The 14,426-nt window shown below is 39.1% G+C and overlaps 1 protein-coding gene across 5 annotated transcripts in view; it reads right to left on the bottom strand.

Annotated features, from left to right (window-relative positions):
• The window catches only part of MYO6 (myosin VI), a 407,005-nt gene that overhangs the window by 220,893 nt on the left and 171,686 nt on the right, over positions 1-14,426 (bottom strand). For all 5 annotated transcript variants that reach the window (XM_030199055.1, XM_030199058.1, XM_030199059.1 and 2 more), the window contains exons 10-11: positions 9,090-9,170; positions 6,915-7,095 (exon numbers count right to left, since the gene is read on the bottom strand). In XM_030199055.1, coding sequence (XP_030054915.1) covers positions 6,915-7,095; positions 9,090-9,170 — 262 coding nt within the window. The remainder of the gene's footprint in view (positions 1-6,914; positions 7,096-9,089; positions 9,171-14,426) is intronic.

Below are 14,426 nucleotides of genomic sequence, written 5' to 3'. Positions count from 1 at the left end.
GAAAGGAAGAAAAACAGGGGCTCTCTGGGAAGCCCAGCTCCCCAACCAATATTTATTTTTTTCAGTTTTCCTGTTAATTTAGTCCTTGCTTTATGAAACCACACTTGTTAATCCGCCTTGAGACTTTAAAGATCTTCCCTGATTCCCCAAACACTTAATTTTCATCTGCCTATCTGATCTGGAGAGTAGGCTCTGTGGAGTGAAGACTACAAGGCAGCTTTTAAAACAGAAACCTAATTGATCCTGCAAAGATTCACTTTCCCTACAGGTTTCCTTCCTGTAAAACTCTCTAGAGGAATCACTCCTTGCAGCTGGCCCCAATGTTTAGATCAAACACCCTCCCCATATATGTTTTGCTTGGACTGTTTGACTATTAGACTGAAAACTTAAAAAAGCAGGGACAGTCTATCATGTATATCTATGAAGCACCATACAAGCCTGGCAATGTTATATAAATAGTATTCACTACTGGGGTATAATTGTACCTTCAGGTTTTTTATTTATTGCCCAGATATAAACCACTAAACCCTTATGCTATATTTCTACTGTGCGTCACATACAGTGCAATGTTCTAATGGCACTTCCTCTCCAAAGAATACTATTTTTTTTATATTTTCTTTTGCATTCAAATAGTGCTCAGTGACTGGAAAAACATTTCTAGACTGACTGGCAGTCTTACATTCTGTTTTTCCACCTCCTGCCTATCCTGTGTAGTGTCTTACTTCTAATAACAATAAATAAATAAATAAGGTAAACGTTACATCCCAGATGCTAGCCTGAAGTATTACATTCTTCCTGGCAAGATGCTCTCAATTAAAAAAAAAAAGACACAAAGGGTCGGATTTGGTAAATGATGCCCAGTTCTACTGATGCTCTGTGAGGAGTGTGCTTTATAAAATAGCATTGTTCACTGAATTCCACAACCAACTCTGGGCGCCAGGACTTACACCAGCTAAAACCAGGTATTCTATAATACTGAGCACAATTGCAAAGACATCTCTGACTCACCCATGCCCCTCCCATTGCAACGCCCCCTTTGAAGTTGCATGTGGATACACTTAGGTGCTACCCTATAACTGGGTGAGTAAATGTATTTCCATGCCGATCTGTCACTTTAGCCCCATTTTGGGGCCTTGAATCATGTATTTCCATGTCGAAAGTTGAGCGTGAAATTACTGCCTAGCTTTAGGCGCCATTTATAGAATTTTTCCCAAAAATGATCATCCAGTTATGTCAATCACACAGCACTAGAGCTTAAACGGCTCAGGCCTACGGCACCCAATGAATTTATAGAACATCATTAGATCTAAATATGTCTAGACTAGTGGTTCTCAACCCAGTCCTCGGGACACACATAGCCAGTCAGGTTTTCAGGATACCCACAATGAATATGCATGAGATAAATCTGCATATGGGAGGTAGGGCATGCAAATTTTTCTCATGAATATTTATTGCAGGTATCCTGAAAACCTGACTGGCTAGGAGTGTCCTAAGGACTGGGTTCAGAACCCCTGGTCTAGACATAGGTTAGCACACTTAACAGGCAGACACCCAAGTCAGTTAATTATTCATTACTATCCATTTGCTGATGCATCCTGATTCAATGTGGCACCTATCCACTAAGCAGAGTGGAGAAGTAGCCTAGTGGTGCTCCTGACCTTCAAAAATATTAAATTCCCATCTTGATATCGAAACCTAATGGCATCTTATTAAGTTTCTTTTGATGACTTTTCCCCTATACACGTAATAGTATGTTTAGGGTCGTGCTCATATGTTTTCTTAGGACAATCATTGATTCAAAGATTCAAAGTCTTCAAAAGACTGTCCAACTATTTAATCATTTGTAAACTCTTTTAAATGTTTCATGTTTGATCTCATGTCATTGGGTCAACTTTGTTCTTCCAGGGACAGTGAGGTCTCTGACCTTAAAGGAGCCGCTGCTCTTCCGGTTGCCCAGAGCATCCACATTTCAGTTGACAGTTTTAAGAGTCCAGGTGAGGACATTCTGTTACAGCCTGCCAAATTGAGTAGCTACTTCATAAATAACTTGCATTCCTCTTGCTTGGATTTATAAGTAATTTTAAGAATGACTTTGTTTTCAGGGGCAACTGTCACTGCTAACTCACAAGCTTCTCTGGCGGGTGTCTTGAAACAGCCTCAGCGAAACATGGACCATGTCAAGGCCCATTTTCAACTCTTAAGCTAAGTGAAAGTCTTTTTTAAAAGTTTAAGAAGAAGTTTTTTGCATCAAGTATGTTACAAAGAACTTGGAGGCATTTATTGCACTATATGAGAAACGTGCTATGATTATATAGCTGGACAGTCTTTTGAAGAATTTGAATCTTTGAATCAGTGATTGTCCTAAGAAAACATATGAGCATGTCCCTATATATACTGTTACGTACAGTGGGGGAAATAAGTATTTGATCCCTTGCTGATTTTGTAAGTTTGCCCACTGACAAAGACATGAGCAGCCCATAATTGAAGGGTAGGTTATTGGTAACAGTGAGAGATAGCACATCACAAATTAAATCCGGAAAATCACATTGTGGAAAGTATATGAATTTATTTGCATTCTGCAGAGGGAAATAAGTATTTGATCCCCCACCAACCAGTAAGAGATCTGGCCCCTACAGACCAGGTAGATGCTCCAAATCAACTCGTTACCTGCATGACAGACAGCTGTCGGCAATGGTCACCTGTATGAAAGACACCTGTCCACAGACTCAGTGAATCAGTCAGACTCTAACCTCTACATAATGGCCAAGAGCAAGGAGCTGTCTAAGGATGTCAGGGACAAGATCATACACCTGCACAAGGCTGGAATGAGCTACAAAACCATCAGTAAGACGCTGGGCGAGAAGGAGACAACTGTTGGTGCCATAGTAAGAAAATGGAAGAAGTACAAAATGACTGTCAATCGACAAAGATTTGGGGCTCCACGCAAAATCTCACCTCGTGGGGTATCCTTGATCATGAGGAAGGTTAGAAATCAGCCTACAACTACAAGGGGGGAACTTGTCAATGATCTCAAGGCAGCTGGGACCACTGTCACCACGAAAACCATTGGTAACACATTACGACATAACGGATTGCAATCCTGCAGTGCCCGCAAGGTCCCCCTGCTCCGGAAGGCACATGTGACGGCCCGTCTGAAGTTTGCCAGTGAACACCTGGATGATGCCGAGAGTGATTGGGAGAAGGTGCTGTGGTCAGATGAGACAAAAATTGAGCTCTTTGGCATGAACTCAACTCGCCGTGTTTGGAGGAAGAGAAATGCTGCCTATGACCCAAAGAACACCGTCCCCACTGTCAAGCATGGAGGTGGAAATGTTATGTTTTGGGGGTGTTTCTCTGCTAAGGGCACAGGACTACTTCACCGCATCAATGGGAGAATGGATGGGGCCATGTACCGTACAATTCTGAGTGACAACCTCCTTCCCTCCGCCAGGGCCTTAAAAATGGGTCGTGGCTGGGTCTTCCAGCACGACAATGACCCAAAACATATAGCCAAGGCAACAAAGGAGTGGCTCAGGAAGAAGCACATTAGGGTCATGGAGTGACCTAGCCAGTCACCAGACCTTAATCCCATTGAAAACTTATGGAGGGAGCTGAAGATGCGAGTTGCCAAGCGACAGCCCAGAACTCTTAATGATTTAGAGATGATCTGCAAAGAGGAGTGGACCAAAATTCCTCCTGACATGTGTGCAAACCTCATCATCAACTACAGAAGACGTCTGACCGCTGTGCTTGCCAACAAGGGTTTTGCCACCAAGTATTAGGTCTTGTTTTCCAGAGGGATTAAATACTTATTTCCCTCTGCAGAATGCAAATAAATTCATATACTTTCCACAATGTGATTTTCCGGATTTAATTTGTGATGTGCTATCTCTCACTGTTACCAATAACCTACCCTTCAATTATGGGCTGCTCATGTCTTTGTCAGTGGGCAAACTTACAAAATCAGCAAGGGATCAAATACTTATTTCCCCCACTGTATATAGGGGAAAAGTCAGCAAAAGAAACTTGATAAGACACCATTAGGTTTCAAATCAAGATGGGAATTTAACATTTTTGGTGGTGATTCCTGCTCCTGACCTTGCCAGTCTTGGTTCGGTTCATGTCTGCCTGCAGCCTATCCTGGACTTTGTCTAGTGGCAGCATCAGTTGTCGTCAGCAAGGGCTTGTGCTGCACTTGCATAGTACAGGCGGTACCAACTTCGCTCAGCCCAAGGACTCACATTCCTCAAACCATGACATACAAGGCAGATCCCAAAGGAGATCCATTTCTCATTACACAGTTCTCTAAGGTGGGCTCCCCAAGTTTACCTGGTTAACAGTTACTAATAAATATGTCCTCCAAAATTTGCCAAACCTTTTTTAAACTCAGCTACACTTAATCTTAGCAAAAAATTTCACAACTCACACAGTATTTTTAGATTTGTTTAAATCTGCCTCCAGTCATTTCATTTGTGTCTCCTGGAACTATTATTTGAAACTGTAAATGACCATTTCCTATTTACATGCTCCACACCACACATTAGCCACCTCTACCATATCCCTCTTCACAGTCCTCTTTTGTCAAGCTGAAGAGCCTTAAATGTTGTTTTCTATTCTTTTCTGTATAATTCCTAACAGTCTGCCCATCCATGCCATCTACTATCCTTTCCACTCCCTTAAAGATCCTGGGTACCTGTCCCAAGTTTTCTTGAATTCAGGTACAGTCTTTGTGTCCACCACCTCCACTAGGAGGCTGTTCCATGAACTCACCACCCTTTCCATAAAGCAGCATTTCCTTAGTTACTCCTGAATCTGTCCCCTTTTATCTTCATCCTTGCCCCCTCATTCCAGACCTTCCTTTCAGCTGAAAGAGTCTCACTTCATGTGAATTTATGTCACAAAGGTATTTAAATGTCTTTAACATCTCTCCCCTCTTCATCTGGTCCTCCAAAGCATACATATGAAGATCTTTGTCTGTTCTTGTATGCTTTATGATGAAGAACACAGACAATTTTAGTAACTGCCTTTTCAACCAACGCCATCCTGTTTATATTTATATTTTTTTTCTTTAAGATGCAATCTCTAGACCTGTACACAGTACTCTAAATGAGGTCTCACTAGAGACTTATGCAGAGATATTATCACCTCCTTTTTTCTGTTGGACATTCCACACATTATGCACCCAAGTATTCTTCTGCTTTTTGCTGTCGTCTTTTCTATCTGTTTGGCCACCTTAAGATCATCACATACAATCACACCCAAGTCCTGCTCCTCTTTAGTGCACAGAAGTATTTCACCTCCTGAAGTGTATCACTCCCTTGCGTTTTTGTAGTCTAAGTGCATGACCCTGCTTTTTTAGCATTAAATTTTAGATGTTAAATTATGAACTATTCTTCGAGCTTTGTTAGGTCCCTCCCTTATGTTATGCACATCATCAGAGGGTCTCCCTAGTACAGATTTTGGAATCACCCACAAAGAAACAAACCTTACCAGACAGCCCTGCTGCAACATCACTTACAAGAATTTAAAATAACCAGTCCATGAAGCAATCCTTGCAGCACACCACTTGTAACGTCCCTTTCCTCAAAGTGTGTTCCATTTATTGCTATCCTCTGTCGCCTTCAACTCAACCAGTTTCTAACCCAGTCAGTCACTTCAGGGCCCATACCTTTCATATATATATATATATATATATATATATATATATATATATATAGTGCTCTTTAACAAAATAAATGAATAAACAAAGTGACTAAGGGAATCACATATAAAACAGGTTATCTGTGAGATCCCTCAAACACAAATTTAATAACTGTCAGCTTCAATAGTTTTACAAGCAACAATTGGTATTTCAAATTTGTATGCAATTTAAAAAATTCTAAATGGAAAATATATTGCATTTTGGGGCCAACACAAATAAGCTCAGTTTGGCCAGTTGAAAAAAAATGTACTGAGACACTAATGAAACCAATAAACTTAGCTGTTCTTGCAACCAAGAAAGCCAATCAAAACTCAAAATGGGCCATGTTTCAATCAAAAACCTGTATCAGGGGTATTATCACAGAAAATGCCATCAAATGTATAAATAACTCATATATTTTTGCATCCTGCATTATGCACAATATATCTTTACAGCTTTCTCTAAAATCCAACACAAAAAATGTCTCTAAAGAGACCATGGGTTTGCTTCTCAGGTCATATGATCTAGTCCACTGGATCAATAGATGCTGTAAAATCAGTATTCATAGACCACAGACGTACAGAAAGCCTCAGTCAACATACAATACCACCACCTAATCATCAAATATAAGACCCATAACTGCAGGGTTCTGAAAACAGCCCTAGTGCATGATTTCTCCCCAGCTGCACTCTCTGCACTTGGTCGTGTAGTTGCAATAACTGGGTTAAGTAATCTGAAAGGAGACATGTAAGAAGAGGAACAATACCTAATTAAATGCAGAAGGTGGCTCATAGCACCACAGACTAATAGAACACAAATCTGGTTGACAAAGAAGCCCAAAGATACACAAGAAGACAGCAAACACACAAATACACACACAAAAACTTTTACATGGAGAATGAAAAAAAGACAACCAGAAGTGATCAGGAACAGAGAAGATAAAGCAAATAGGAAGTAGATATGAGGACAAGAAAGAGACTGAAAGAAGAGGGAAGACTTAAGGGTGAGAACTCAAGATGAAGAGCATTCAGGACCCACATTAAACATATCTTTGACTGTATACATAGTAAATGTGAAATGCTCAAAATGTAAAATAAACAATGATGCAGTAAATAGCAATATATATTAGGCCTAAAATGTCCATAGATCTTTTTATTAATTTTGGGATGAAATTAATTGTTGGTATATGGGGTTGGATTTATGCTAGCTTTTATCAATTATGTTTTTCTCTTACCAGACGTGTGGCCAGACTCCTCAAAATCAATATTTCCAAGGTGCAAGACCCCAGCTACCACACGAAAAAGATCAAGCTTTTCCGCATCATCCAAACCAATCTTTTTCATAGCTATGCACATTCGGTTAAAATCTCCATGGTCATCTAGCAGTGGGTCTTTCAAGGAGCCTTGTTTAAGGTACTGCAAGACAAAAAAAAAAGGCGTGAAATTCTCCAAAGGATTGAAAACCAACGCAATAAATTATATATATATATAGGATGCACTCTGTTTTTGAAGGACCACTGTCCAAGGAAATATGAGATGCATTCCCTACTAAGGAGCTCCTTTTAAGAAGAAAAATAGCACATGGTAGCAGAACACATACAATACTGCTTTGTATTGCCATCAAATAGAATATAAAGCAGTAAAAAAAAAATCTTATTCATAGATCCTGATAAGATGTGAACAAAGGGATACTTTATCGCAAGCGTCACAAGCAATTTTAGTTATTGTTTACAGCCATAGATATAGCAACGTATTTCTTTAGAACGACAGAGAAAGGCTATTAATTCCATGCAGCCAAAAGGACAAAGCAAACATGCAAGATAATTTTCCTGGGTATTAAGATATAAGAACAAGTATTTGTAATTCATATTCAAAAAATTAAAACACATGAAAACTGACTGGAAGAGTCCATAGAAAAACAAAGAAATAAACATGCATTTTAAAAAAGAAGACACTCCACATAATGTGTCTACAAATCACTAGAATGCAACTCAAACATCTGGATTTATATAAAAAGGATCACCTCATCTTCCTGATAATATATTGGGAAAGACAAAAAAAAAGTAATTTAAGTAAATGCACCGTTTACTTGTATTTTTCGTAATACATATCAATACAAAAGTACAGTACAGTCTCGATTATCTGACATAAACGGAACCAGTCCACTGTCATATAAATGAAAAGTCAGATAACAAGGAACACATTGAAAATGCTTAGAAAATGTGCATTTCATGTGCTACAGTGAAAGCAGGATCTCAGTAGCCAGCAAAGCCAATCATTCTAACTGTTGCAGTGAAAACAGTGACTCCGTAGCAAATCCAAACAGAGGTAGGTCTGCCAATCCAGTGAATCGAATGTCAGGAAAATGTAAAAAAGTCGCAATGACATCATAGGGTGATCTGTCAGATATACTGGAAGGCTGGATAATCGAGACTGTACTGTGGTTAAATGACAATTGTACAGATGCAAATACAGTACACTTTCAAGCTAGAAAAATCATTTTTAAGGTGATGCACAAATAATAAGTGAACTTAAAAAATAAATAAATACATTTTAAAAAATGCTAAATTGGGGCTTCCAAGATAATCTGCATTTCCCATATCCGGTTCTCAAGAATCCTCAAAGTTCTAGGTTTTGGTGATAACAAAGCAAACAAATTAATCCTGTTAACAAAGAAAATGAATGCAAACATGAAAACAGGTGTGTTGTGTATCTGCAGAACTTGAAAGTGGGAGTCAATACTCCATCTTAAAATACATTTCCATTCCCTTTTCTTTTTTCTTTTCCAGGACATAACAGTAAAGCAATAAATAAAGCTTGCCTCTTGAACACTTATTTGTGACTGCAAGCAGCCTCAGCAGGGTTCAGGTGTAAACCAAAGAGAATGCTAATTAGAATTACAATTGATTCTAAAAACAGTTTACTGAGCTCAGTGACTATGGAAGGGGGGAAAAAACACTGCTGTCAACAGCCTGCAAGTGGTAAACAGGCAATCCCTGTCACTAGAAAAAGTGTATCAGCCATAAATAAGAGAACATTGGTGGACAGTGTTTGCTCTGCTCATAGTATGAAATTTGACCTGACCAGAAACATACGGACCAGCACCAAAACCTAGGACTTGACCTTATTGCTCTCTCTATGCAAGCTCTAATTTCATTTTACTGCTAGTATTTTAATTTTTTAATTATTTTATATATTAAATTAATAACATATGTAAAATTGTTGTGTCAATAAAGCTAATTTGCTGGCTGCAATGCATACCATTCAGCTCTGCCATAGTAGTAGATGAATGTACTTTAAACACATTTTTCCAAGAAACAGATGGTGATAAATTCATGTCTAGTTTTATAAGGCAAGATCAATGGTTATGAATGTCATGTAGTTAAACATTTATGAACACAATAGCCTACCTCAGGACTCTTGCGGTTCTGTAGAATCTGCTTATCTGTTTCTTTTGTTGCAAAGTACCTCGTACAGCCACGATTTAAATACTATTTATAAAAACAAACAGAAATATCTCATGCTGAGTTACATGCACAATATATTGAACTAAAATGAAAAACAAACAGGCATGGGACAAAATAGGTACGGTTTGAATAAAACATAATGAGAGCACAGCAAATGAAAATATTGTGTTAATGTAAGTAATACAGAGAAAACCAGACATGAAAGCCTATGGTTTTGTGATATTCCCCTCGTACTTTTTCCTTAACCTTCCACAAGTCGCTTAACCCTCCATTGCCTCAAGTACAAAATTAGACTGCGAGCCTCCCAGAGACAGGCAAAAGCCCCTGCCACAAGGTAACTGACTGACCACGCCATACCTGTAGTACAGCTTATATAGATCACAGAATATGCAGTGCCTTGTGCTCCAATGCAGGAAAACATTTGCTGTGATTAAAACTTGCTTAGTCATGCCCTCTCTGAAGAAAAAACCTGTGACTTGCTGATGCAGGACGAAAGAATGTGGGCAACCGTGACAAGGAGTCTTGGTCATATTGACCCCAGTCTGCCTGTAGCCAGAATTCAAGGAAAAGCTTTGAGAACAGCAGTCAAGAAAGGAGTAGAGGATGAAACAAATGACGATCAGCCATGGGGATGAGGTCTTCTAATCTTTATTGAAAGCACCAGTGCATTAAAACCTGACATGGGCTGTGTTTCGGTGGGCACAGTCACCTGCCTCAGGGGTATCAAATAGCTCTGAGCCCGATATCTGGCTGACAAAATGTATATCTGGTGCGCTAAAGCATAGAACTAAACCTTACTGTAGGCTCAGTAAACAGAGTGCCAAAAGTGCTAGCACTGTGAATGCTATAGCGGACACTGCAAACAAAAAAAAAACTTGATGTGGAATGGGGCGGAAAAACCTGCCTGCCTCAGGGGTCAAGGATTATACTACTGGTAAGACAAGGACATTTATGGTGCCTGTAGTGAAGCTGTCCTGGTATAAATGCATGTAGTTGGATCATCCAGATCAAAAAACGCTAACAAAAAGTCACATTGGCGTGACTGAAGCAGTGGCATTTTTGGCGCCAAGGAATTCTCTACTCTTCTGCCTTCCTTGGACTTTTCACAAAGGTGTATTCCTGTTTGTTGTACATTCTGTACTTATACATAACTTTTAATTAAATCCTAATTATTTTCATTTTCAGCCTTGTTCATATTTCACTCTTGTAGATAAATCTTTCCTTGTTATTCTTGTCAGTGACGTGTGTTTTTGAGTTTATCAGTATATATTTGAGGGGGGGGGGTAGAGAACAGGGTCAGCTGAATACTAAAAGTGTGGTTTTATCACTAATACAGAGTGCAAAACAGTTTACACACATCTCTGTCCTACCACACCTAGTGTTGAATTACTGGTACTACCCCCATAGTGTAACTCATCTTGAAATATTACTGAACTAAATTTCCAGGTACTTGGAGGCAGTGAAAACATAGCTGGTTAAGCACGATATTCAGCACTTAACCGGCTATGGTGAACCGCATAAAGATAGGACTGCATCTTATGCAGTCCTATTAATGCAGTTATCTTAGCTGATTAAGTGCTGATATATGGCACCTAATCAGCTAAGTGCTGACTCCGCCCTCAGAACTCCCACAAAATAGCCGGTTTCAGCTTGGATGCTAACCAGGCATTTTCAGTGGCACTATCTGGTTAAGTGCCACTATAAATTCCTGGTTAGCCCAAGACAGGCGATTTAAACAGCCAGGAGCCTCTCCTGGCCATTTAAATCATTTTGAATATTGGGCCCAATTTCTACTATTAAACGTTTTAAAGCAAGACACAATTCTGACAACTCATTTTAGCACCTGAACTAGATTTAAATGTACCTGACCATTTAATAAACATCTGAGCTTTTCGTGTTCCTGGTACAATCTTTGTAGCCTGTTCTCAATTTATAGATTTATATTATTGCTTCACTACTTGAATTATAGATGATTCTACATGCAGTCCTCCACAACTATACTTTAGGTGCTATAATTTGTGCTAATTTGCATTTTTTTCTCTCATTGATGTGATTCAATGGTCTCAGCTTTTCAAATTTTTTCCACATGATTTCCCTGGAAACAGGTGTTGACCAAACATGTGTTAGGACTAATTTACTTGTCTGAAGCATATTTAAATATGTCTTCTCTTTCTTTTTAAGCTTCCTATTTTATGTTTCACAAACAAGAAAAAAGAATACCAAGACACATTATAGTAATTTAACTAAACAATTCTCCAAGTAGATCCATAAATCCACATAAGAGAGAGAGATGGAGGGGGGGGGGGGGGGGGGAATTAAATGTAAGTAGTAAGGAAATCAGGATACAAATAGTCCACTGAAAAAGCCTAATTAAGTCACAAATTCCAAGTACCCTCAATCCATCTTCTGACCCTTAATAGAGGAACTTAAATGTGAAAAGTATAATAATACATATTTATTCCCCTGAAATGCCACCACGCACCTACAAGAGGTACCTTAAAAAGAAAGTAATCCCTATACCTAGTGTTGATGGCCTCCAGGAAAGAAGTAGCTTCCTTCACGTCTGAGTAGCTCAAGAGACATCGAAGAAAAACCTGTACCTTTGGCCACAAAACTATGCCTCCTTAAGCTTAAAATGAATGAATTTATCCCAGTCTGAAAAAGAAATAACCAACGATTTCCGTCTTGTGGAAAAGATTTCTTGATCTTCATTCTGGATTTGCACATGCAACTTAATTACATAACAAGACAATCGGCACCAATAATTGCCTCTTAACAAGCAATTATTTACATTAATTGACATTAGAATTTACGCATAGAACTGTCTTAAGTGTATTCTATAACGTAATATGCGTAAGTTCCAAATCACAAAGTTGAGAAAGGAGCGTGGCCATGGGCATGAAATGGGCATTTCTAGAGTCTATGTGCATTGTTACAGAAAACACCCAGCCAGCAAATAATTTAGGCGTCAGCATTTACAGCAAGTTTTACTTGGCTTAACTGCCTGCAACTAAATTTAGTCGCATGGACAGGCACTCAGTATATTCTACAAATCTCGCAGAAATTTAGGCTTATTCTATAGAATACACCTAAGTGTATTTCATTTTGGCACCAATTCTTTAAGCGAGATATATAGAATCTAGTCCAATGGGGACAATTCTATAAAGGTGCCAAACATTAGATTCCAAGATGCAACATGCTAAGAGCTAATTTTATAACAGCATCTGGGCACCCTCAGATTCCGTTACAGAATATTAGCATAAGTCAGCATTTATGTGCCAACATGCAGGTGCACCCCACCCCATTTATTCCATTTCAATAGTTTAGTTTAGTTTATTACGAACTTGATATACTGCCCTTCACAGAATATCAGAGTGGTTTACAACAAACATCGAGAAAGGAAAGGAACTCCATCAAAATTGAGAGCAGAGAGAGAGTGACAGAACAATTGCTCCAGGACCGAAGGCTGGGCGTCACCACACAGCGGCTAGGGAGGGGAAAGCCAAGATAAAGAGATGGGTCTTTAGCAGCATCCAAAAACGAGGGTAGGACTGCTCAGTGTGGAGATCAAGAGGGAGGACATTCCAAAGGGAGGGGGCTAAACAGAAAAAGGCTGAATGCCGGGTGGAGTGGGCAGGAGGGAGACAGATGGAAAGTAAGGGCTGAGAGTAAAGCTCGGGTCAGGGTGTAGGGAGAAACCAAGAGAGACAGGTAAGAATGCAGACTAGTGTATAGTGTCTTATGAACTAGGGTAAGGAGCTTAATCTGTATGTGAAATAGGATAGGTAACCTGTGGTGATGAGCTAGCAGAGGCGAAACATGATCAAACTTGTGTGCATGAGTGAGCAACCGGATTGCAGTATTGGCAGGATTAAATGCACATGCGTCAATGTGGTGTCTTAGCATGTAACTTACAGTATTCTGTAATTTACATGAATAAATGTGAAACCCACCCCATGTACCTCCTCTTGTGCACATCTTCATACATTTTACACGTTAAAGTTATAGAATACGGCTTAGTGCCCAACTGCCACTTACATGCATAACTAACAGTCTTGTGCATAAGTGCTAGTTTCTATAACTTACACGCACAATTGTCACCTAACTATAGGCAGCCTGTTATAGAATGAGAGGGAATACTTCATTAAAGTTTTTTTTGTCGCTGTTGTTTATTGATAACAAAATCTCAAATGGCAACAAATAAATACTAGGAAAATTAAAAGAATCTAATATTATTTGAATTAAGTACATTGTCAATACATTCTATCTAATAAGAAAGACTGATGCTATCTTTAATTGCCGATGTTCAACTTATGGGACTACCTTCTGGTTAAGAATGTATACTACTTCAATTGCCGCCCCAATCTAATGTGTCAGAGATGACTAAGGGGGGCTTTTACTAAAGCTTAGCTCACGTTATCTGCAGCAGAGTCCATAGGAATATAATGAGCCCTGCTGCAGGTAACTTGAGCTAAGCTTTAGTAAAAGATGCCCTTACAGACCCTTGCCACATACGTAGTCACTAAAAAGTACAAACAGATGACCTGATTTGCAAAAGAAATTGACAATCTCCTAATAATGAATGAGTGGCCGCAAACATCTAGTTTATCCAGAATGATACCTAATTCTCCTTTGAAATACTTCTGGACAGAAGAAAGATAAACCACCTCATTCACAAGAAATGGAAATACCACTACTGGCAAAAAAAAAAGGGAATCTTATGAATGGCAACTGAGTCTGCCAAAAAAACAGATAGGGATCCCTACAGGAAAGTGCCTGACGCTCCAAAATCCTCCTAGCTGAACATATGCAAATTAGAAAAACCATCTTCATAAAACACATCTTTCACAAAAGTCCAAGGGAAATGCTCAAAAAGATGCCTAGTCAATGATGACTGCACCAAATTAAGATCTCACTGGAAAGATGAATAGGCTTGACCATCCACAAAAAACAAAAACTACATCTGGATAGGATGCAATAGAGATTCTATAAATTTTGCCCATGAAATAAGAGTACCAGCAACTATACCTTAAACAAATTAAGAAACAAACCTCGTTACAGCTTCATTTACAAAAATTGAAGAGATATGCACTTTCCAAGGAGATAGATCACAAGTCAAACACCAGAGCTCCAACACTCTCCAAATCCACACGTAAGCTAAGAAAAATGATGATCTGAAGGCTTTCAGAATAGTAGTAATAATGAAGCCTGAAAATTCCTTTCTTTTCAGGCAATGCTTTCCAAAGGTCAAAACATAAGACAAAGAGGATCCAAATCGTC

This window comes from Microcaecilia unicolor, chromosome 3, assembly GCF_901765095.1.
Source record: "Microcaecilia unicolor chromosome 3, aMicUni1.1, whole genome shotgun sequence".
In the NCBI taxonomy this organism is placed as follows: Eukaryota; Metazoa; Chordata; class Amphibia; order Gymnophiona; family Siphonopidae; genus Microcaecilia; species Microcaecilia unicolor.
This window is presented reverse-complemented; position numbering and strand designations above follow the sequence as displayed.